The following is a 24,734-nucleotide window of genomic DNA, read 5'->3' as shown; positions in this document are numbered from 1 at the left end:
GCACGCAGCCACCGCCCCACAGTCGTGCGCGTGAGGGACACAGGGCACGACACGGACGCCCGCGCCGAGAGACGGTCCCGCTCCTCGCGCCTCCCGACAACGACCCACCCACGCTCACGCACAAACACGCTCGCACCGGCAGCAGCGCGAAAACGCGCGCGTAGCCCCCGCACGCACGCTCACCCGCTCCCGCCAGAGGGCGGCACCGCAGTCCCACCCCACGACCCGCCCGTTGGAGCGCGAGGGGAGAGACCCGCCCCGCCCCCTGCCCTCGAGCGATCCCTCCCACCTCCCTCGCCTGGGCGCCTGCCGCGCTGAGCGCCTGGGTCACGTGACGGCTCCCAGGCGGGGCGGGTGACGTCAGAGGTCATATGACCGAGCGGGGCCGTCGCCACTCTCCCGAGCGCGGTGCGCTGCCGCCGCCCCCCGCCGCCGCCGCCGCTACTGCCGCTGCCCTCATCGCTTCTCCGTGCTCCCGCCGGTGCCGCCTCGCCCTGTCCCCTGCCCCCGCCATGGCTCGCGCCCAGGGCGCGCGGGGGTTGCTCGCGGCGGCCGCGCTGCTCGGTAAGGAGAGGGGCGGGGCGGCCGCGGCCTGTAGCGCCCGGCGGGGCGGCGGGGGGGTCGCTGCGGCCTGGGGCGGCCCCGGGGCCGGCGGCGCTGGAAGCGGCACCGGCGCGCCGGCTGTAACTGGAAACACGCCCGCGGACTCACACCTGCTGTTGCCATTCCGGGGCGGTAACTCTGGCCTGGGGGCTCCGGGGGGCGGTGGCGCGGCACCCAGCTGGGCTGCGGCCCGGCCGGGGGCAGGTTCACCTGCGGAGCTCCTCGGCAGTAGCGCCTTTGGAGAGGTCATTCCCCCACTGCCTGCACCGGGTCCGTGCGGGGCCTGGGAACCTGTGACAGCTGCGGGAGGTACGAGGGGAAGGATGGAGAGAAGGCAGTGGCTGCTGCTGTTGCTGCTGTGCTTGGTGGGAGAACCGTGCAGCGCCCAGGAACGCTCGTCTCGGCATCTGCTCTGAATCCAGCGGCAGCGCACCGGGAAGAACCTGAAAATGTGTCTTTAGCTCTCCAGAGGCATGGAAACACATTAACTACTGATGTCATTGCTAGGAAGTAGCTCCTTTCTTTAGAGCCTGTAATGCTCCCTTAATGGCTTTCATTCTATCGTATCTTGAGTGAAATCTGAAATGTCGCTGGAATAGATAGATTTTAGTGTCTTCATGAGAGGGGTTCTTTGGTGCAGCAAGGTGGGTTTATGAGGAAGTGTGTCTGGCTTGTTTACTGATAGCTACCTTGCTTTAGGTTTCTCGCCTTGAAAGCCACATCACGTGACACTATCAGGTTTCTGAAATGTGGCTTTGGCAGCAAAGCAAACTTCTTCAGCAGCTAACAAGAGTATTTCCTCAATAATGCAGCAGTTGAGAACAGTTATGTGCCATGAGTTTGGACACTATGGCAGCCTTTGAAACTCTTCTGACATTTCTCTGGTAGTAAACATCTTTGTCATTATTGATGATACTTCAGTTTTGCTGAGCCTGAAAGATGTCACAAGGGGCACTGAGCAGTTCAGATATCCAGCTCTTGCAAGCCACTCTGGCAAGCAGGGTGTGTACAGTGCTATCAGACTTGCTTTTTAGGATTGGCAGCTTAAGTGGCATTGAGCTGGTGTTATAATGGAATTCTTTTATTATCTTTTATAGTCATGGCTTAAATGAAGAATTGTTTCTGTTTGTCTTCTGATCAGCCCTTGTAGTTTTTAAGTGGTAACAGAGATAATATTTTCTGGGACTGAAGTAGTCTTCATCTGCTTAATTAGCAGTTACAAACATAATTCAGTGCATTTAGCTTTGTCACTTTCTGGCATGTAAAATGTGTTAGGTTGCTGCAGCTGAGGCAACAGACTAGTTTGTTTTACTACAGAGTAACTATTTACTGACAAACAGGGCTTTGTACCACTGTCTGGTAGTTGGGTGTTTCTATGTAACTTTATCCTACAGTCTTGGGGGAAAACTTTATGATGCAAATAGAGACCTCTTGGAGTACAGATAGCCTCCACCACCTTCTGCTGGAGTGTGGAGCTTGGGTGGTGGTGAGCGGAGAATAATATGAGATGTAAGATAATAAGAAGATAAGGACTGAGTTCTTTAGGCATTTTCAGCTCATTTGAAGCCTTTCAGTCATCTGAGTGAACACTGATGAGGATAAGGTAGTGATCACAGGAGGCTGAAGAATTAGCATGGGTGGGTCAGATGTGAAAGCTTGTTTGGCAATGTCTTGAGTTTGGGACAATAGATTTTTTGTTGTTGTTGTTGTTTTTTTCCTCCAGAATACCTCACCACACCTCACTGTTTCATTTTTCCATTCACATGGAGCAGCAACTACAAAGCTGAATATTTCATACATCAACATTAAGTATTTTGTGATTAATTCCCTCACAAATATCAAACGTGCATCAGGAATGAAAAAGAGATTTAGGCAATAAAGTGATAAATACAGGGAAAGGGCACTGTAGGAAATGAAGTACCTGCCCTCAAACTTAGCTGTTGCTTTTTGAAATATGAGGGAAGATGGTGCCTGTCTGCTGTTGGGCATGATGGGTCAATTGGGTTGTGTGCCAAGCCCAACGGAGCTGCTTGTGTTCTTTGAGTCCTAGAGTCCCTGTAGTTTTTTCATTGCTGAAACACAGACACATCAGAGAAAATATTTCTGAAAATCTAGGTTTAGAGTCAGACATGGATTCAGTGAGTAAGTCATGAAGTATCTGAGATTTGGGGAAGGAAAAATGAGTTTGAAAACTAGTGTGATGCCATTTCAGAGTTAATGGTGCCTAGTCCACGTGTTTCTATTGCACAACTCTAGTCTGAAGGGGAATTTCAAACATTGCTACCAATATAGGGATATTTGAGAGAAACATGGATAATAAATTCCAGCCAGTGAGTAATTTGGTGTTGTATTGTTTTCCTCAGTTTCGGCATTGCTAGCTGTAGGAAATTGAGACTGTGTATGAAGTAGTTTTAATGAAATACGATCTCTTCTACATTGTGTGACTTTCGAAACATTGTTTCACCAAGTGCTGCCCTTAACATAGTGTTTGCTTGGTAGCTTCTTCAAGTGTGTTGACACAGTCTTTGCGGGCCTGAATTTGTGTGCTAGTCCCAAGCCCTGTCGTCATGTGATAGGTTACTTGGCTTTGACTTCAGCAGCTTTTCTGACTTGTAACATAACTTTTTACTTGCCAAATAAGAATTCCACAGGCTCCCTGACACGCCGCTTTTGAGATATGCTCCTGAGGTTCCTGTTCAGGCTGACTTAGAAGTTTCATTTTTTATGTAACCTGCTTCTAGATTGTTCTGTAGTGAATAGGATGATTTCTAAACAGTAGCAGATGATAAACTGAAGAATTACCTCTAGGCACAGAAGAACCCTAATTGAAGAAAAGATGGATATTTTATTGCCTCCAGAACTGAGAAGTTAACTACTGTTATCTCTGTTAAGCCTTTCTGTGTCTTAAAGATAACTTATTTCTAGCACTAAAAAGGCATACCTCGCCTTTGCTTGTTGTAGCTTAACTGCAACAATTTGTCTTTTCTCTCAAGTCACACATGATTGTTTGGAAATTTGTTGAGAAAGCTTGGTGCCATAATGGATTTCTTGGTATTTATTCTCCTAAGCTTGGCAGGAGACCCTTTTGGGTATGTGAGTGGTAGTAGTTACAACAGCTATTTGAACACTTCCTTGCATTATCTTAATAGTAAATTATAGGTCTACTGTTTTTAAATGTATCTTATGTTTTGATAAATCAGGCTTCCACTTTTTTGTGCATCTTGACTTCAAGGTGGACTGGTATTCCTTTCAGTCTAAGGGTAACAGTTTCTTGACCATCTCTATCACTTGATACCACCACTGGCTGTCAGTACTATTTTTTCTACTGTAATTCAAAGTGTGAGAGTGTTGCTAGTACCCTGACAATAGAGTACAGAATTTCAAATGTAGTTCAGCTTTTTGCAGTGAGCACTTGTCTAGCTGTTTCCTCTCCAAAATTCAGGCTTAAGCACAGTAGTCTACACTTGATACATTTGGCTTTCTTGTTTTAAACTTCAGTGGCTTCTGATTTCTTAACAAGGCAGAATTCAGTCTGTGTGGTACAAGAACACTAGTATGTCTTTACTTTCCTTGACAGGGATGAGATCTACTCTTGACAGGACTAGGAGACTGGCTATTTAGGCGGTTGGCTTATTACTTTTTTTTCCAATATCCTCTCTTCTGGGGAGGCTTTCTTTTTAAATTGTCAATACAGTGCTCCTTCAAAACATTGTTTGGGGCCACCAGCTACTTTGAAGGATGTGTGTTACTTGTGTGGTGTGATACAGCAGCACTAACCAGAGCAAGTGCGAAATGAACTTGTGTGAGCACTGAAAAGGATCTAGCCACAGGAGTTCAGACCTCCCTGTGGACTCATGTAATCAGCTGCTGTAGAGCTATCCCAGGACTTCCTTCCTCTAGATAGGAAACCATAAAGAAGATTCATGTGACTAAACTTGATGCAATTCTCTGGCCAGATGACAAGTGTAGAGCTGCTGAATAGCCAACTGTAGAATGGTTTGGGTTGGAAGGGACCTTAAAGATTTGCTTCCAACACCCTGCTCTGGGCAGGGACACCTTCCACTAGACCAGGTTGCTCAAAGCCACATCCATCCTGGACTTGAACACTTCCAGAGATGGAGCATCCACAGCTTCTCTGGGCAGCCTGTTCCAGAGCCTCATCACTTTCACAGTGAAGAATTTCCTTACATCTAATCTAAATCTGCCCTCTTTCAGTTTGAAGACATTACCCCTTGTCCTATCACTACATGCCCTTGTAAAAAGTCCCTCTCCAGCTTTCCTGTAGGTCTCTAGGTACTGGAAGGCTGCTGTAGGGTCTCCCTGGAGCCTTCGCCAGGCTGAACAACCCAGACTCTTTCAGCCTGTCTTCATAGCAGAGGTGCTCCAGCCCTCTGATTATCTTCATGGCCTTCCTCTGTTCTTTCTCCAACAGGTCCATGTCCTTTTGTTTATAATGCTTTTGTACTTTTATAAATTTGTTTATAAAAGACAGAGGTTATTAATCTGCAAACTTGAATTGAGAAACAAAAGGTTTACTGCCCTAATGGAAATCAGCAATACCAAAATCATAATTTGAGACTGCATGAAATTTGTCCCTGACAGTTGTTGAGGATATATCTTCTAGGGTTGAATCAGGAAGTGGATATAGTCAGGTGTTGCACCTGCACAAGTTCTTTTCTCTTCTCCCCCAAAGTACTCTCATCCATCCTTGATTTAAGCTCTGTTTCCTGCTTCTGCCACTGTTTGTGTTCAAGTGTGTCCAACAGCAGTTGAAATAGATCCAGCCTTGTCTTTTCTTGGTATGCTTTCCAGATAGATAGTGTTTAGTCTTCCGAGTCCATTGGTGACAGGTAAGCGTAACTCATAATTTTATGAAGACCATTTTGTCTCATGGTTCATACATCAAGTCTGCCAATGGATTTTCCTGCTTTCAAATGTTCTCCAGAAATGTTAGGGTTAGTAAACAGTGTGATCTTTCAACAAATACATTAATTTTTAAATTGTTTGTTTTGTGTGTGCGTGTGTTTTTTGTTGTTGTTGTTTTTGTTTGGGGATTTTTGTTTATTCTTGTTTTGTTTTGTCTTTTTCTGTACTATCCCAAGGTAGTATAGATCCTGGATCCTAAGCAAGTGACCTTGACTTATTCTTTTGAGAAAGGAGTTGAGCCAGATGTCCCTCCGGGAGTGGTGCTTACATTAGAAGACAAGTGATTAGAGGAGAGTGTAACTCCTCAGGGATTTTTGCATTCTCTCCTCTGGAATAGGCTTAGAAGTCTAAAGTGGTGACTAAGGTCACAAAATGGCACTGAGATTACAAGATCCTTCCAAACCATCAGAATGAGTAAATTACTGGGCACTTCTGTTTACGTGTACGATAGGAAACAAACCTTTAGATAAGAACCAGCATTTCTTATCTCCATGGATTAAAGCCCTGTAGATAGCAACGTTCACATCTGGGCAAAGGTGCAGGATAACACAGCAGCGCTGTAGCTTGGGTACAGAGTGACTGTGTAGTGGTGGCATCAGTCAGCAAGCGTCCCTCGCCTTCGGGGCGCTGCCACACAGTAATTACAGGGTAGGCTGTAGCCAAGGAGAGTCTCTGATGCGTATGACCAGGCCATGGGGTGATTCTCCGAACTACTGTTGGGGCGGTTTGCTGGGCTATGCTGCAACCCTGGTTTTCCTCCCTAATGCCATAGTCACTCTGTTAACTGCAGTCCCACCCACTTGATATCTGTATCGCTTGAACAACTGGTGATGTGGGGGATATGCCCAGGTGGATTGGGTTGGCTTGCTGTCCTTTCTGCCAAGAGGGAGGAAGAAAAATACTAAAGAGGTTTTTACGTATGCAGGCAACATGAATATAGTACAAATTATGTAAAAGTAGCTTTTATTTTTGAGATCCTTATTGTCAGTGTTTCATGTTTCTAATAAAAATTGGAGACAAAGTAAATAATTAACTATGGTAACTCAAGTCCTCTTTGCAAGCAGACAGTGTAAACAATTGCCATTAATATATGCTTGCTATTTTTAGAGCACAACAACCATTAACCTTTCTCCCTTAGCAGCTTTCCATTATATGGGAGAGTAGTAGCAGTAGCTGTGCTTGGCTAACAGGATTTCAGTTACAGAAAGGCTGAAACCTGAAAGCATTTTTGTGTGTTCAAGCGATGGAGAATCCTGCCGTTCTAAGAGCCATATTCAAAAGGGCTCAAATTTAGATTGTTTAAATGAGCTAGATTGTTTTGTCAGCTTGGTAGTTTTCAGTTTAAACAGTTTAAAACAACCTTACCTTTTTGAGGTAGAATTCTTTAAGATAAATTGTTATATCACTGGGGAAGTCTAAGTTTTGTTTGACTTTTTTATTTTATCTCAGACTGCTAATACACTCTGCTTGTTTTTTTTGGTGTAGGTATGTTAGATAAAGAAGAATGCTGGATTTAATTCAAGTGACATATCTAGCTGTTGCTTCAATTTTTACCTACAATCTTTTCTTGCATGAGACTAATTTCGGAAATTAGATATAAAAGGAGAGATGATCCTATGATTTTCAATTGAAAATATGCAGCTAGAATAAATATGTAAGCAGCTCTTTTTCAGAACCTCTTGGAGTACAAAGGAAGCATCTGAACTAAGTGAATTTTCTTTGATGCTAGTATATTTTTGTTGATTCCTCTACTAGATATCCTTAATGTAGGATTTCCAGCCAAGTGAATAATGAACTTCGTAAAACTGACTTTTTGCTATTGACAAGTCTAGGAGCTCTTCAGCTGTGTAAATCTGGAGTACTGCACTTGCTCTAGCACAGATAGTTGTCAGATAGGGTGCTCTAGTTTATTAGGAAGAACATGTAAAGTCTGAAGTTAAGAAGCAAGAGGCTGGCTGTATCAGTTTTTGTGTTAAATAGCAAAGAATTATATTGTTATGAGAAGCACAAGCAATATTCTCAACTTGTAGATACACCATGATAAAATTAAGCAATACTTTATGTAACTTAATTAGAAATATTCCCAAGAGAGATTGATTCAACATCAGTTTGCTTTTCTGTATTCTTGACATTTTGACTGTAGGCTCATGCTATTTGTGGGCTGGTGATGATTCATGCATTAATCACTAGCTGACACTGAAAATGCCTTCACAAACTCAACAGCTGCTTTGCTGCCAAACCCAGCGAGCTGTTCCTCTGCCTTAAACTGGCTGGAGCGAAGAATATGCAGGACCTTCTTTCCTTCAGTTTCTTGATTTGTTCTTCAGTGTTTTTTTCTGTTTTTTCTTTGTCCCTGCGTGCCTTATGTTTTACTCAGTTTCATCTCCATTCCTCCAGGACCATGGGAGCAGATGATGCTGCAGCACAGTGGTCTCTCTGATTGCCATCCTTGTGCATGTCAACTTGGTTGCAGTGAAACAGCTCTCTTGCCACTTCATGTAGGACAGCTCGGTGCCTCCTGCTGGATGTGTCCATCTCATCACTAACACTGCAAATCCAGCAGCTGCTGAACATTTCTTGAGAAGGAATGGAGTTTTATAGCGTTTGTTCCACACTAACAAAGTCAGGATTCGTATAATGGTGTGAACTTTAACCTTGCAAAAATCTAACAGTTGGTGTTTTTCACTGTTTTTTCACTACTTACACTACTTTGTCAGCTCTTCATTCCCAGAATCTGTCTTCTGTTTGGTGCTTTCTGGTACCTCTGCTTTGTCTTTTGTTGTTCTCTGAATCATCTGTAATGGGCAGGTCTGTCATGTTTTCCTTTAGGTCAGCAACATTTTTCCTAATTGTTTTTCAGTCTTTTCCCTGCATTTCTCTTTAAAACGGACTTTTTTTTTTCTTCCATTCTTTCACTGAGTATTGTTTGTATTGTATTGTTTGTTTTTAGCTCTAAAATTGTCATGATTTTTATTGCTATCAAACAAAGGAGTCAACATGTACACAGAAGGTTTTCATTCTAGTATGCCTTCCATTGTTAGTGTTGTTTCAAGTAGCCATGGACTCTTTCCCTTCCTCTACACTGTTTTCTATGCTGTGCTAGAAATGGTCAAGAAAGTGTAAGCAGCTCTGCTCTTGAGAAGACAAGTGCTTGATTAAAATGTAAACAAGTTCCAGATGTAAAAACAAACTGAAAGAAACTTGGTAAATTGAAACTTCCATGTGGAGGAGCATTGACTATTTCTAGTACTGTTCTGAACTGCAATAATAACATTTTATTTGTGAATATATGTTCCTTAATGAACACTGAGCTGGACATAAAGTCAAAGGTGGGACAAATTTGCTTTGAAATATCAGCTTGCTACGCTATCCATTCTTAAGCAATTTCTGTCTATCTGTGGTTTCAGGTCTAGACTCTTTAAACAGCTGGGTAAAGTATATTAATACCAGTTCAAGTTTTGTTCCCCTTTGATACTGGGGGAGGGTATATTGTTCCTAAGGGGAAGGCAACAAGGGAAAATGCTGAGTGCCAGAGAAATAGTTTCTGATGTGTTCCTGCAACTGAAGGGCCTTCTACCAAAGTCCAGCTGACAGAAGTCCGTTTTTTCCTAATAACTGTCTTAATACTATTGTAGGCACCATCGCTTTGTAGCAAAAAGTTTTGGAGTTGAGATTTGCTTTTTAAGAACTTTGGGGCGAGGCGGGGCGGGGGGTGCAGCTCACTAATGGATAATCTCTCAGTTGGATCTTTTTGCTATATCAGCAGTTGAATGGATTAGCATGTTTGACTCTTGAAAGCTTATTTGCTTGAGATAAATTGAGTGCTTTATGTCTTGCAGCTGCTTTTTTCTTTCACGTTTTCTGCAAGATTGAAGTTGTTGCAAATGCAAGCAGATAGAGTGCTATCAGTAAAGGGTTTTTGCAGTGAGGTTTGCTTCAGAGGTGCGTGTGGTGACAAATTGAAAAAATCAGAAAAATAAAATGCTGTACAACAAAGAACTTGGAGCACCTTAGTGTGATTTGAGATGCAGGAGCGCTGTCCAGTTAGCCCTCGCTGCAAACAGAAGATGAGATAACCAGCTTTCTGGCTTTGTCCAACCTGCCTGAACGTGTCCCCTGGGCGAAGCTTTGCTGGCAGTGGACACAGGCCTAAGTCCATGCTGAGGTTGGAAGGGACAAGCCTGTGCTGCTCTTGCCGCGTGTTCTTAACCTGTGCAGTCAGTACTGGTGTGATCAGTTGTGCTAGTGCACCGAGCACTGGGGCTGGAGGGGGTGAATGGGGGAAAAACCCGTGTTTCTGTCAGCAGCTCTGTCTACTCGTCAGGAAAACATAACCTCGGTCTGTGTCAAGGTCTTGGCCTCCATCCTCCTCTCAAGCGCAGAGAGCGTGATGACAGTAAAGAGAAGTTCTCCTGGCAAGGGTGGCACACTCCAGCATGCTATTTTTGGCAGTCCTTCCAAAACATCTGCAGTCAATCCAAGTTTTCTAAATGCTGCATTCAGTGCACGTACAGCTGAGTGGCCTGGTACAGCGGGAATGAAGGCTGCGGGGGGGAGGCTGAGCACTACAGGCGTGCGGGATCAAGTATGCCAAGTCAGTTCTGGCTGAAGCTTGCGAAATAGTTGCTGTGTAGAGTGAACACTGCATAGCTGCCTTGAACAGTGACTGGTGTTTGTTGCAAATTTTCCTTACCCTCTGAGGACCCAGCATGTCAACAGTTTTGGTCTGAGTGGCTTTGTCTTTTTATAAATGGGCTGTTAAATTGATCCTCTGTGTGTTAGTGATGTTGAAGCTGGTACAGAGACTGTTAATACCCAAGTTGCCAAATGCAACTGCTGTTTAGGATGTACTGCCAAAATGTACAGTTGTACCTACTTGTCTCTTAGGGATCAAAAATAAAAACTTAAGTGACACCAAGTTAACCTCTTGTCATTCTTAACAGGCTTTTTACAGGCTTGCTCTTCATTTGAGGTGAAAGATCCAAGTGGTAAGGTCTGCATAATTGCCAATCTGACAGTAGCCTTCTCAGTGGAATACAAAAGCAGTGGGCAAAAAGAGGTAAGGGGGGTATCTCACTGCTTGTCTTTAACTTGTGTTTATAAAGTGTTTGATATTGCTGCATGTGCACAGTGTTCAAAATTCAAACAAATATTTAAGCATGAAAAACTGCTTCAGCAAAGATTTCCACCCTCCCAGTCAAGTTGCATCAATTTTTTTTTTTATTACTGATGCTTTTTCTAATTAAACAACAGGGTTAAGGCAGCCTGAAACCACCACAAGCAATACATGTGTGAAATTGTTCTTGTGACTGAAATTCCACACTAGTCCTATTGGTAGCTAAAACTTGAAACTCTAAAGGCAAAAATGCTGCCAATGGTCTTTTGTTGAGCTTGGTCATCACAGTTGCTTACATGGACTAAACTTGAATTGAAACGGCCGTTGGCGTATAGCTTAGCAAATCTCTAGATTTCAGTATATCTACAGACCAGTGCAGGGCTTATAAGTTGTCCCACATTAAGAGCAAAAGCCTGTTAATGGAAAGTTAAGAATTTTTATTCACAAATACTCTGCTTTTCAGTTTCCTTTTTTGGTGTGTTTACTACTGAACAGGAATTGTGGATTATTTTTAATCTCATAGCGATTGCATGTTTTGAGACACTCTTGAAGTTGATTTTTTTCCTAGCCATCAGTGTAATGTGAGATTAAAAAAAAGGTCTACTTTGCCAGTGGTGTGTTTGCTGTCCGTGATTCGAGCGGAGAGTTATATTGCCTAGTCCATTTTTTCAGTGGTGCTGGTGGAGTGAAATCCTGCTGATACTGGTATGCAGGTTTGCATTCAGAGGTGACTGCTTTTACAACATGCTTCTGGCTGTTTTTTCTTGTAAGCTCAAAACCTTCCAGTAAACACCGTATTGTTCTTCAAGTACCAAGTTACTTCTCAATATGTAATAAAGTATTATAGCTGAACTATGCAGGCTGTACCACTTGCTTTTGTTCTTTCTCAATTGTACTACAAGAAGCAAAGCTGAAATTCTCCAGTTTTTCACATTTCCTGAGTTTTCCAGATTTGATTCATATAGGGTAGAAGTACCTGTAAATTCATAGTGCTAGTTGGGGGGCAGGGGGGAGTGGGGATGACATGGATTGTCTAAGAGGTGCTGTATGTACTGTTTTGTCCTCAAATTTTGAAGAATATTATTCTTAGAAATGCAAGTGCCAGTAACATGCCAGTTGCTGTATACAGGTATATAAGTAGACATACCATATATGAATGTCAGCTGTATGTTTTATAACAGTTTCATGGGATATTTAAAAAGCAGTAAGGAAGGGCTGCTACATCATCCCATTTACATACGTTTTGTTTTCTACCCCACAGTTTGCACACTTCCGTCTTCCACAAAATGCAACAGTAGAGTCACAGAGCTCATGTGGTGCAGGTAACACATCTCATCCACTTCTGGTGTTGGGTTTTGGAGCAGGACATTCGTTAAGCCTGAATTTCTCAGAAGCTAAAGACACGTACCAAGTTGAAGAGCTAGTTTTCTCCTACAATCTGTCAGATGCAACTTTATTCCTTAATTCAACTGCAGGTAAAATTAAAACTTCCTGTTCCCATTGTGTAACCCTTCCAGATGTAATACTGATTTGTTTTTCTAAACACTGTTACATACTAATGCAATGTAATCTTTTTACAGCAGGAATGAAGAGAGTATCACATAAAAGTATTATCCAGGCACATATGGGCACAGAATACAGATGCGTCAATTCCAAGCAAGTCAATATGAAGAACGTGAATGTTACTTTTAGCAATGTTACTTTGGAAGCCTATCTCATGAATGGCACTTTCAGTATGAACAGTAGGTATCTTGTAGCAGAAAATGTACTTGGTGAGCTAATATTTCCAATAATAGGTTGTTTCTTCCAAAGTCCTAACCATATTTAGGCAGGTACAAACTGGATTTAAAGCTCTGATAGCAGCATCTTTTGAAATGAGTAGACCTGGTTCAGGTTTTCTCTGTAAGGGTGTCAGCATCTATGACTAGAAGATAGCACACTCTTTTCCAGTGGGTTTTGTACAGGTATTAGGGAACATTCCTTCTGTTCATGAGTATTTATGAATGTAGACGCGTGCTGCAGTAGGTGGACTGGGCACATGGCCAGAATCCTAGATTAAGAAGTATCTGATAACTTCCAAGTATTATGCCTCTACAAAAGTAGTTTGAACTAGTTACTGTGTGCTCTGGGGACATCAGTGCTATAATGGCAGACAATACAGAACTGGTCTGGAGGGAGCAGATACGTGCATCTTGCAACAGGAGACTTTAAGCTCTGACAGTGATGTTCTTTGTCAGGCTCAATCACAAAATGACTTTTTGTCCTGATTTCTTGTATTGAAAAGCATTTTGGAATTTCACTGCTATAATGATTAGACAACAAACTACTTCACGGTCTGTTTCTGTCTGCTTTTGTGGCAACACTCCTCAAATCTGAAGGGCCATGTAAACTGATCATCCATCCTGTCTCAAGGAGTGATAATTCTTTGCCTTGCTTTTGGGGCAAGTAAAATGTCTTCATCTTCTCTGGGAAATGCAGAACTTTTCTTATGATTTTAATCCCATTTATGCACCTGTTAAGTTGAAATTAATCTTATAAACGAGGGTGGTCAGTGCTCGCATGGGATGGATACACTGAACAAGTGCCTTTTACAGGAGTATCTCTGCCTTCTCCTATATCTCTGAAAAATACCTTGTCTGATGCATAACACTGACATTGACTTATTTTATGGCTGCCTCACATGACTGGCTCAAATTTCAGCATGTATCATTCTCTTAATCAGTTTTCTTTCATTCAGTGAATTAATTTGCAGCAAAGGTGTGGACCGACATTTGTCATTTAAAAAAAAAAAAAAATTATTTCTATTACTTCAGTCTTCAGAACTATCTAAGTTTTTAAATACGATATCTTGATCCAATTATCATACTGGATGAGTATGATAACTGATCAGGTGTCAGCAGGCTTGAAACATAAGCCAGGATATTGGGAAAAGCTGGTTTTTAACTTCTACGGAACTTCAATAAAATCTGCCTGCAGTGTAATACTTTTATGATCAACTATTATCTGTTCTTAAATAGTCCTTTGGTTTAAAAAAAAAATCAATATTGCATTATATCTGGAGGGTGTTCCTTATGCAACACAAGTTCTTCAGCATTTACTTTATTTTCGGTTCTACTTCATTCACTTCTACTTTATATTAATGTAAATGTTTTAATTTTCCATGACTGCTTCCCCAGAGGTGCTTTTCTCTGTCCTGTGGTATCACTGTCTTGATGAAACTGTTGATCCTCAGAAAAAATATATTATTTCCTATGATCCTGGGACAGACACTGGTCTGAGTTCAAGCTTTTTGGTTTGTTTTTGTTTGCACATTCCTGTTATTCATACTGCCATATGCAGGTTTTTCCTTTAAATTATTCTCATACTTAAGTTTTTATTACTGTCTTGGGACTGCATCCAGATACGTTTTTTTTTCTATTTCTACCGCACCATGAGCTCTGTCTTCCTTGTGTGGTTTGTTGTTGTGTGTGTTTGTTGGGGGAAGGGCGGGATGAGGGGGCGTATTTGTTATTTTGGGGTTTTTTTCTTTTTAATGATTGAAATGGTTAATTCTCATATTATCCTTTTTTTTTTTTTTAATGTTCTTGACTCTGAAATCATATTGTTCTTTCCAGATCAGTTCCTTCTTTCTATTCTTGTAGGTGTGAGCCTTCCCCTCTCCTTTTGGCATCTAGTTATTGAGAAACTTTAGATCTGGAATTCTCCCGTTTTTTTCCTTGCAACTCTTTCAATAGAGGATATTTCTGCTGGTGATCTGGGCAAGGCTCACTGAAGGGAAGAAGAGTTCGTTATTCAGTGCATCTGCACATCACTGGCGATGGAAACTCCTGTCAGTGTACTTAGAAGTTGGTGACTGAGGTTATGGTAGTGATTATCTGCAGGTCTGAAGAACAAGAGGCTTTCACTTTATCTGTTGGTAGTTTTGTCAGCTGCTTTCCTGTAACTGTCAGAAAAAGACATAAGAATTTGTCTCATCTTCAAATCTGTCTTGAAGAGTTACTAGGAGCTATGCTGTAAATCAGTTCAGTAGAAATACTGTATCAAGACTCCACCTAGGACAAATCTCCACTTGAAGTAATTCAGTTCTTTCATCTCGGCCAACTTGAATAAGGGGCTGTATGTGTTGAGGTCTTGCAGATGGAGGGAAATTCTCCATTGAAGCACCCAGTAAAGCAGCCGTCTGGTTTATTTGTTAGGAAATTACCACGTTTAGGGACCAGTATCTATTAAGTCTACAAAACATGTGGTCATTCCTCCATTCATCAAACTTCCCTCCACTCTTCAACCTTCCAGAAATGGACTAGAGAAAGAAAAGTGTGCTCTTTTGGAGTCTGAGTTCAGAAGGTGTGCTAAGAGTGTGCTTTCTGAGCCAGAAAGTTGCTGTTTAAGGTCAGAGGCTATTTATTAGATATCTAGTATCTGCAAGATACATGTGGATTAAATTATAGAAGTAGGCCCTTTGAGTCAGAATTGGTTGCTGCTGCTGCAGTTGCTGTTGTCCTTATGAAGTTGCAAGCTGTTATCCCTGGCACATAGAAATGACCTTGGCTTGGAGCATGGAAGCCTCTACTACTACTGTCTTTGCTGTGACTTTTGGTTTTGGCTTGCTGTTCAATGCAGGAACCTTCCTGGCTCCCAGATCAAGTTAAGATCTTGCTGCCAGGTGTTTCTGAGTACTCTGGCAAATAAATCAGAGTCACTGTTCTCTCCCTCTCTCTCTCTCTCCTTTTGCTTTGGAAGTTGCTGCTGAACTGGATGAAAAAAGAAGGCAGTCTTACACATCTTCACTCAGCCTTGTACCCGCAGTGGTGGGTGGCCAGTCATGCAGGACTAAAGGGAAGGACGGTTGTGAGACCCAGAGGCAGAGGATATAGAACAGTCATAGAATGTCCTGAGTTGGAAGGGACCCACAAGCGTCATTGAGTCCAACTCCTGTCCCTGCATATGACAACCCCACAGTTCACACCATGTGTCTGAGGGCAAATATATATATATATAGTAAAATGTTTGCCTTCAGAAGTGGTGTCTTAGAATCCCTTTGTTGTTAGAAGAGCCACAGCACTGCTTGAGAGGGTCATTAGTATTTTAATGCTGCTGTGCGTATTGCCAAAGTAATGACATAGGGTCCTCACAACCTAGTAGTGTAACTGAGGGAGGTGAAGGAGAACACCCATCTCCTGGGACACTACTTTTAACAACAGGCAGGACAAGTATTCCTCTGCTTCTGGCAGGAGTCCCCAGAGTGTCTGAGGGGTGGTCATCTCAGCCTGGCTGTGAACATACAGCAGGGACACTGGCTCTGTCAGCACAGCAGCATCTTATTTATCCTGACCTGATGGTGAGCTGAAATGACAAACATGAATGAAAACAAATGTGGTTACCCTGACTTCTGTAAATAACAGCAGAGGTGTCATTTTCACATGCCAGGTTTTGAAAATGTCTCAAACTTTGCAACAGGAGTTCAGGTAATGTGTTTCTCAGCTTTTATTATCTTCTGTTAGGAAAAGCTACTTGAAATTGTGTGCTCCTTTCCCTTGAGGATTAAAAAGGTAGCTTATCCCACAGCTTCATCTTGTTTGGTAATGACTGTTTCCCTTTCTCTTCAGAAACAGAATGTGCTGAAGACATGGTCTCTACTACTGCTGTAGTGCCTACCACTCCTAAACAGACTACTAGCCATGTTCCAATTACTAGCCAGGTTCCAACGACTGGCCCAGCACCAACTGCAACACCCCCAAGTCCTGAAGTTGGTAAATACAACGTGTCTGGTGCAAATGGGACCTGTATACTTGCCTACATGGGGTTACAGCTTAATATCACATATGAAAAAAAAGATGGAAAGGTATATGTTATTTTTCTTCAAAGCCTTCAGATTTCTTCTTTGGGGAAAACTTAGTAAATTATTATAGGATAACTTTTTTCTTAAAAACAAAACAGAACAGTTCTTTAAAGTGTTCATCCATGATTGTCATCTATTTGAATTGCTTAACTTTGACTAAACTGGTGATGATTCCAACAGTTCTCTTCTACTGATAGTGGTTGTTCACGATTTTTCCATTCAGTAAGAGTACTAAACTTGTCTGTCAGAGCCAGTAAGTGTATATGACCATTCCACAGAAGCAGTAAAAATTATCAAGAGATGAGTAGCGGGAATCCTATTATCAAAGATGCCATCTAAACAAGACTTTTAAGCAGTTAATTAAAATACAGGAATTTGGCCTGAGGCACCTGAATGAAAACAGTGAATTACTATTAGAAGGGAAAATTATTACCACTGTAAAACTTGTGACTTAGTTAACTTCCAGCCAGCATCAAAGAGGCTTGGGTTTGACTTTAAAGCTTAGTGTCAGAATTCAACAGCAAAAATGCTACATGGTTTATATAAGATCTAGCCCTGGCACAGATTCTTTCCCTCCATTGCTAATGCGAAGCCCAGCTTGCCAACCCCATGGATGAAGCTGTTACCACTAACTGGTAAGGCAAAGCTATGAAGAGTAATCCCAAAGGGACTGCTGAAGGCCCTCAAAAGGAAACAATGACCAAGGACTGGCAAACCTTTGTGTCCAGTAAAGCTTTGTTATAAGGACCTTTGATCACAAGCTACTTTTTCTTGTCCTGTGGCTTAATCTGGAGTAACAAGGACAAGTACAGGCAAACATATTATGGCTGCTTTTGTGTAATTTAAGTTGCATCTCAGTGAAAAAGGACCTGGTGTTGGGAAGGTGGTATCTGTATAGGATTTAGTTGCTTGATGCTGTATGTGGTGGTGCAAAGGAATCTATTGCATTTATTTATGGTGATGATGACTGACAGGTATAATAATGAGCAGTGATAGCTGGCATGTGGCTGTACAGTAGCTGGTTATGATGGACTGTGTTTTAGCCACCTTAATTGTGTGAAATAACCCTAAGCTGTGTCTTTTAGTGTGGCATTCTAGCTCTGCTGGAACAGCTGGTTTCTAGTGTAATGACCAGGGAGGAATTAAATTTTCCAAAGTCACATTAGGGTCAACTAAGAGCTACTGAAGGTTTCCATTGGATTGTTCAAGTGCATTTAACCCTCAGCCTTCTGCAGATGCAGGACAGTATAAAATCATGTACCATGGGCAAAGCTAATGCATTTTGAACTGAAGTGACGTGCAAGATGATTGTGCTTACAGGCAGTTCCTGTGATTATGTCAAAGCAGTATTTCCCAGCTTGTTGCCCCCTGAGGGTGGTAGTTGCTAATGTTTTTCGTTATGCTGTTTGGACCGAAGTAGTTTAGTGTGGAGCAAGCAGCAGGTTATTGGCTTCAGGAAGCTTTGTTAGGCATGTGAAAATGCACTTTGTTCTCTGTACCAACCTGGTAGCTCAGGTGCAGCTTACACCAGCCTGTAACTTGCATATGTATCTGCCTGATTGTCTGTAAAATGAGTGGGCAAACGCAGCATTGTATGTGTGCATGTGAGTACAAGCAAGCTAAAAGTCACAGAATCACAGAATGTTAGGGATTGGAAGGGACCTCAGAAGATCATCTAGTCCAATCCCCCTGCCAGAGCAGCTGAATGTATGGTGATGTCTTAGTCTCTTCAAATGTCATGACTGATGCACCTCTCTCATAGATGGGATTGGATTTGCTGAATTTCATGCCACGTAATACGACGACTTCTGGGACATGCAACAAAATGTCTGCCTTCTTGTTTCTGACTTACAACACCACAAAGGTTATCTTCCACTTTGCATTGGTAAGAGTCTCTGCACAAAGGGTGTAGGGTCTGCAGGGGAAAACTAATGTGGGAAAACTAATCGGGGCAAGTACAAGAGAAAAAAAGATACAACTACAGGAAAGGGAGTAAATAATTTCTTTGTTTTTAATATTAGGATTTAGAGGGTTTAATACTTGGTAACTGTTGTGAGGAAAGGATACATACCTATATGTATAGACAGACATCTATTTTGTTTGGAGTGGGAATTTCTTTTAAGATTATATTGCCTACTCTCTAAAGCTTCTTGCCCAAACTGGGAACAGTTCTGCTATAGCAGAGGAATAGCCTGTGACAAATAGGCCTCTCATCTAATTGTACAAGCCTGGAACTGGATTTAAGTCCTCATTAATATTCTTTGTACAGCCCAAGAGCCATTTGTGCTTGTCTATGGACTCCTGTGATGGCTGGAAATCCTCTTTCCCACAGTCCTGCCCTGGTGCTGTACTGGAGCTGTGTACCTTTGAGGGATGAATCCCCTGTGTTTGTCAGCTTCGTGCTGCTTTTAATACGTGATCACCTAGACCTGTTCTGTTACATGATTCTCCACATCTCTGTGGGGTACCAAGCTGCTTTAAAGCTGTGTCTGTAGCACAGGTGAGATCATTGTACTACCCTTGTTAAAGTATAGGTGCGACTATACCTTTAGCTTGGAGGTCAAGTGAGCTGTCTGAGGGGCTGTAGTCCCCCCTTTCTCTGCCTCTCTTCCCCAGAGTAACTTTCCCTAAGGTACAGACTTTCTGTAGCTTTTCTCTCTAGAAGTGCAACTAAGCTCTTCCTTTGGACGCTAATCCCAGCTGTGGACTACCCTTTGGAAACGTTTTTCAGAATGTATGCAGAATTGAACTGGAATGTTAACAGCTTATGTTGTACATCATTAGCTTAAACGGTTTGTTTGTTTGTTTTTTAAAGAATACAACTGCTGAAAAATTCTTCCTGCAAGGTGTGAATATAAGCACAGTTCTGCCTTCTGAAGCAAAAGGTAGGGACTTTCAGGAAGTTTATTTTCAGTGACTGCTACTGTAAATTTTAACAGTTGCTTGCGTTAAATAACGCATTAGAAATGTTGGGGATGAACGCATTGAATTTAAGCTCTATGAGCTTACAGCTCTTGCTCTTCAGGATTCTGTAATAAGACTTTCTCTTACACAGCTCTCAGATTTGAAGCGTGGAACAACAGCATGCGTGAGCTGAGAGCGACAGTGGGGAACTCGTACAAGTGCAGCGCAGAGGAGAATCTGCGGGTCATGGACAACGCCTTTGTCAATGTATTTAATGTTCAGCTCCAGGTTTTCAAGATTGATGGAAACAAATTTGGGCCAGGTAAGAGGTTTACATTTCGGGGCAGGGAACCTAAGATTTGTGAAGTGCACTTTGATATAAACATATAATATTATGTAGTCAAAGGTCAGCTCGTGGGTGCCATGCTTAGTCTCTGCATGCCCTATTACAGATGTTCTGGGGGCTGCTGTGAGAAATGTGTAAAAAGCTTTGAAATAGGTAGGACTTTCTTCCTTGTGATCCAGAGAAGAATTAGGAAAGAGTGGTAACTTTCTCTCCTAACTGTGTGCAGACAGTTGTACAAAAGGTGCAATTTTCTGGGAGGTACCTGCCTTTTTTAATTAATGCTGTCCTTTGTGACTGTGGTTAAAGCAAAACAGCTGGGGGAGGAGTCACATGGATATATTTATGATGGCTAAGCTTGTGCTTAACAGTAACAGTTCTTGAGAAGGAACAATTATTATACATCTCTGTGCTGTGGGTACAACTAGTCCTAGAAAGATTTCATCCTGAATGATCATAGTTAGTGGACCTGGCTTTCTTTGGTTCTTGGCAAAGTAAGCTAGATCAAGTTAATTTAACTAGTTAACTTAAGCCGGTTTTGTCCATGTGCTGAGAGTAGAAGCCTGAGTTCTGGCTATGGCCATCTGTTGCTGCACTGGTGCCTAACATGCATTTTTTTTCTCTCTCTTCAGTGGAAGAATGTCAGCTGGATGAAAATAACATGCTGATCCCTATAATAGTTGGTGCAGCCCTTGCTGGTCTTGTTCTAATTGTCTTGATCGCTTACTTGATTGGCAGAAAGAGGAGCCATGCTGGATATCAAACAATTTAATGACTTGCACTAAAAGCCAGCGTAGATGAAAAGCAATTGCAAGAGGCTGGGAAAACAAACCCCACACATTTCCCCTGAGCTAAGATTGATATTGTAAGGGAACACGTTTTCTTGCAAATTGCTGCTTCTTTAAAGTCTGCTTTATTAAATGTGAAATCATCTTGCAGCATTTAACTATGCACAAAAATAACTTCTGAAAATTCTGGTGTTTAATTTTGCTAACTAGTTTAAATATTTACCCACTTAGAAACAAGCTGAAAGTTTTTAAGGGTGCTTTTTTGGAATTGGCATAAGATCATGTCAGCTAAAGATTCCAGAGAGGGATGTTGCTAATTCACACTGACTCAGTTTAGAGAACTCTTAACAAAAGGAAAAGGTTCATTCTTTGTACTGCTGCCATCCAGTGATGTTAATTATACTGATGATCCATTTAAAAAAACATCTAGTAACAACTGACAAAATGGAAATTTAAAATCTGAACTCCACCTTGTCTCTTAGGTGTGTATTTTTTACTAAGCTTTAAACTCAATGCCTGGCACATGCAGGGTGTGAACGACGCAATACTCAAACCTTACAGGAACTCTTTATGATTGGACAACTCCCCTGTTTGATATTTTTGATGCTATGCCAGCTTGTTAGGAGCTGGTACTTTTTTAAAATGGGTGTTATTTTTATTTACTTTTTTTGTAAAGTGATTTCAGTCTATTATGTTGGAAGGTCCAGAGAGATCCTGTTACTGCACATGTGTACAATATAGATCTCAATCTGCTGATTCTCTTGCTTTAAACTTGGCTGGGGGGTTGTACACTTTAAGGATCAGTTCTTATGTATGCATTGCCTGTAACAATGCTAATAAAGACACTCTTTTTCTGTATATCTTAGTCTTGCTGATCACTCTTAAAAACATTTGTCCACTCAGTAAGTGCTGAAGACTTAGTTTGCCATTACTTGGGAAGCTTTAAACAATCCTTAGTGTGGAGTTATGTTAAACAAGTGTGATGCAAAGGTGAGGCTTATCTGTGTGTCTTCACAACCATGTCCTGTTTTGGACTTTGTGCTTGGAAACTGGAAAAGCTTCTGTGTATCAGTAACCTGAGATCTGGAGAAGTTAACTCTTCCATTAAATTGCCACTTGCTGAGAAATGCCAGTATATTGGTCTGGCCTGCTAAGTGTCGCTTTCTGAAAGTGCTGCTAAGATATGCAGTATAAGGACTGTGTAAATGACATTTTATGTTTTATTTTGAAGTTGGATTCTTATCACAGAGTAGGAAACACATGTCTGCTGAGGTCTGTGTATGTTGTCACGTACTGGAAATGAACCTGTGTGTTTAACTCTTCCCTGACTCCCTCCTGCAGTAGCATTTTGGTGTTACTAGTACTGGCTGCACAGGGCAGGAACCAAGGCACATGGAAACATGTCACAGAGCACTGTCCTTCTGACAAGGACACCTCAACATGTGGCAGTAAGGCTGGTATACTTTGGACCTTGAAGGTACCTGGTAACCATGGATTTTGCCAGTGCTGGATAATATTTCCTAATACCTGCTGATGTACTAGAAGTATGGTACTGCTAATGTCTTTATAAGTCTGTACTCAAGGAAAAAGGGGGCTGTCTGGTTACATAAAGGACAGAATAGCTTGGAATCTTACTGAGGAGCAGCTGTCCTTACTTATCTAGAAGAGCACTCATCTACTTCCTCTGAAAAGTGCCTTTTTTTTTCCCTTCCCTGCTGAGGAATAATGAAACACCATCTGCAGGGGGAAGAAAAAAAATAAGCCTTCCATGACAAGGAATGAGGATAGCTTGGAGTAGAGTCTGAAAAGCAGTGTGGTGTTAAAAGGTGAGGCTTTCAACACTAGTTGTTCAACAGGGAGAATAAAAATCCCAAATTGTTGGTGTCTTTTCAGGCATCTTCCTCAGCAGGAAGGAGAGGGGATGGATTTGGCCACGAGAGGGCTCTGGGAGGACAAGGAAGGAAGTCCCAGGGCTGGAAGTAGCCAAGTGCCAGGGACAGGGCTGCTGCCCTGCTTGTTTCTGCCCAAGGGCAGGAGAGTTAGGCTTAAGGTACAGCTTTGGAACTGTCTGATGCCTCACCCTATCATGGAAGAAGTCTGTGGCTGGCTTTTCAAGTGTTTCTCCCCAAATTTTGAGAGATGTAGGTATGTGAGGAAATAGCACCTGTGGTGCAACCCCAGTGCACCAGCACAAAGTAGAAGTACAGCATCTACATTCAGCATCCCTTACAACAAATGAAAAATGCTGTTTCCAGATTTGAGTCAAATTTTGTTGCCTGCTGTGCCAGAGCTAGAAAACCCGGTATGAGCATATAAAATATTAAGAGTGGTTATTGAGGAATTTCTGCTGCTCCTTTCTGGAGTGTGGATGTACACATGTTCCCTGGTGCCTTTACCCGAAGAGCTGTTACACACTGCACAGAGTAACTGCTACTGAAGATCATGATCACCTTCCTCATTGCTGTCTTGCCCTGCATGTTGCTATGTTTGAGTTCCTTATGTGATAGCAACAAGGAAAAAGGAAGATGCTTGTATTCTAGCCCACTAATGGCAGTCAGGAAAGAAATCAGATATTTTACTCTCTTCACGCCAAGAAACTGGTTCTGACAAATTAAATTAATTTATTTTGTAAAAATTATAGCGGTGTCACGGTTAATACAGTAGGAAGGATATGTAATTTTATACACCTGTTTTAACATTACAAAATGCCCTGAAAAGACAAATATGGTGACTGTTTGGTTTTTTTTTTTTTTTAAAAGGAGTATCCTGACACTGATCACATTCTACTCTGAAAACACTTTAATCCTTTAAAAATAAAATCACAGACAAATAGAACCACCAGTTCCAGTTTTCAAGTCTGACATACAGTACAAAATGTTAACAACACTTACTTGAAAGGCAGGAAAAATTGGTCAAGTGTCAGTTAACTCATGGAAAGCTTAAAGTGTGCTTTAGTCAGTGCAAATAGAGGAATGTGTCAATTGCTGTAGTTTCTGACCACCTGGTTAAATCCGGTGAGTTATCCCTGAGCAAGCAACTTCTCTCTGCAAGTCTCTCGGAGTTTGTTGATTGTTGCCATAGACAAACTTCCAGGGTCTGTGAATATTTTCTAGGGGCAAAAGGAGGAAAGCTCTTAGTTAAAATGTTGGCTGGAGGTCTCATGTAATTCTATGAAGTCTGAAATCCTTGCTGTGAGATCCATACTGTGCAAATGCTTTACTGGCCTCCTTGTAACAGGGTAGCATCTTCATCTGTGCTGCTGTAAAGATGTAGTAACCTGCAGCTCATCACAAGCACTGGAAGTTGTGCAAAGGTGACAATACAAAAATCTAGTTTGAATGTAAGTGTCCAGTTACAATTATTTTAGAAGGCACTTGTGCTGGTGGATGGCAGGCAGATTTAGAACATATTAAGCCCTCCCGAGTAACACTACAAAGTACCAGTGTGTTTCTCGTGGGATGCTAGTGCCAGTCATTCAGGCTCTGGAACAGATACATGCACACAACAGTATGTACCTACTGCAAAAAATCAGTCTTAATCTCTTGCTATACTGCCTTTGCTCTTCTTCTCTACCAGGCTTTCCAGGGTTGTAAATGTGTATGGATGTGAGAATTTGAGGCATTTCAAATGCCGTCACACTTTTGTAAGTTTGTGTTGCGTGGGGTTTTTTTTTGTTGTTGTTTGTGGGTTTTTGTGGTGTGTGTTTGTTTTTTTTGCTTGTTTTTTTTTTGTTGTTGTTGTTGATCAAGAACAATACCTTTGTTTCCACTACTTCATCTACAACTGAACAAATTATGAAGCAAGCTGCAAGTTCATGCACTTTCACCTACAGTTGTGTGGGCCCCTCAGTTCTCTGTAGTTGTAACTGACAACTCTGGAAAAAAGATCATAATGAGCCAGTTCTGAACAACATTCTGATAAAGAAGCCTGCATTGCATTCAACTAAAAACTAAGATAAGGCATAATATACTCAAATGCCACCACCTCTGCTGGTAGTATTATCTGTTCTGCTAAAAAAAAAGCCAAACCCAAAAGCAGGTTTTTCAAATTTACATAAGAACCTAACCTAAATTGTTTATTTAATTGCCTTCAAAGCCCCCTCACTACAGTAACCAAAACAGTTAAAATAAACTGTTTTATGCAGGGTCAGTGCAAGAAAAAGTTGATTTTTTTTCTAAAAACAGCTGCTGTAAAATGTAATTAAGGGTGGAAGAT

At 41.8% G+C, this 24,734-nt stretch overlaps 2 protein-coding genes across 4 annotated transcripts in view; one reads left to right on the top strand and one right to left on the bottom strand.

Moving 5' to 3' along the window:
• The first annotated feature begins 352 nt into the window (after positions 1–352).
• LAMP1 (lysosomal associated membrane protein 1) lies at positions 353–21,377 on the top strand. 2 transcript variants are annotated; one of them, XM_082054601.1, is made up of 9 exons: positions 353–564; positions 10,473–10,588; positions 11,907–12,120; positions 12,229–12,387; positions 16,252–16,487; positions 18,247–18,369; positions 19,300–19,369; positions 19,540–19,710; positions 20,364–21,377. In XM_082054601.1, exons 1-9 carry the CDS (start codon positions 372–374, stop codon positions 20,501–20,503), a joined length of 1,422 nt encoding a protein of 473 aa, XP_081910727.1. In that variant the 5' UTR covers positions 353–371; the 3' UTR covers positions 20,504–21,377. The 2 variants fall into 2 exon arrangements, with proteins under 2 accessions (XP_081910727.1, XP_081910726.1); XM_082054600.1 differs by having other exon boundaries at positions 355–564; positions 12,226–12,387.
• A 1,725-nt stretch (positions 21,378–23,102) lies between these two features.
• Positions 23,103–24,734, bottom strand: part of GRTP1 (growth hormone regulated TBC protein 1) — a 36,186-nt gene continuing 34,554 nt past the window's right edge. For both annotated transcript variants that reach the window (XM_082054623.1, XM_082054622.1), the window contains exon 8: positions 23,103–23,628. In XM_082054623.1, coding sequence (XP_081910749.1) covers positions 23,539–23,628 — 90 coding nt within the window. In that variant the 3' untranslated portion in view covers positions 23,103–23,538. The remainder of the gene's footprint in view (positions 23,629–24,734) is intronic.

This window comes from Streptopelia decaocto (assembly GCF_964273445.1).
Source record: "Streptopelia decaocto genome assembly, chromosome: 1".
NCBI lineage: Eukaryota > Metazoa > Chordata > Aves > Columbiformes > Columbidae > Streptopelia > Streptopelia decaocto.
This window is presented reverse-complemented; position numbering and strand designations above follow the sequence as displayed.

Excerpts from the sequence above, each read along its gene's own strand:
- LAMP1 (XM_082054600.1), top strand. The coding sequence starts at position 372 with ATGACCGAGCGGGGCCGTCGCCACTCTCCCGAGCGCGGTGCGCTGCCG. Across the intron at positions 10,589-11,906 it reads AAAGCAGTGGGCAAAAAGAG|TTTGCACACTTCCGTCTTCC; the intron begins GTAAGGGGGGTA and ends TCTACCCCACAG. Across the intron at positions 16,488-18,246 it reads ATGAAAAAAAAGATGGAAAG|ATGGGATTGGATTTGCTGAA; the intron begins GTATATGTTATT and ends CCTCTCTCATAG.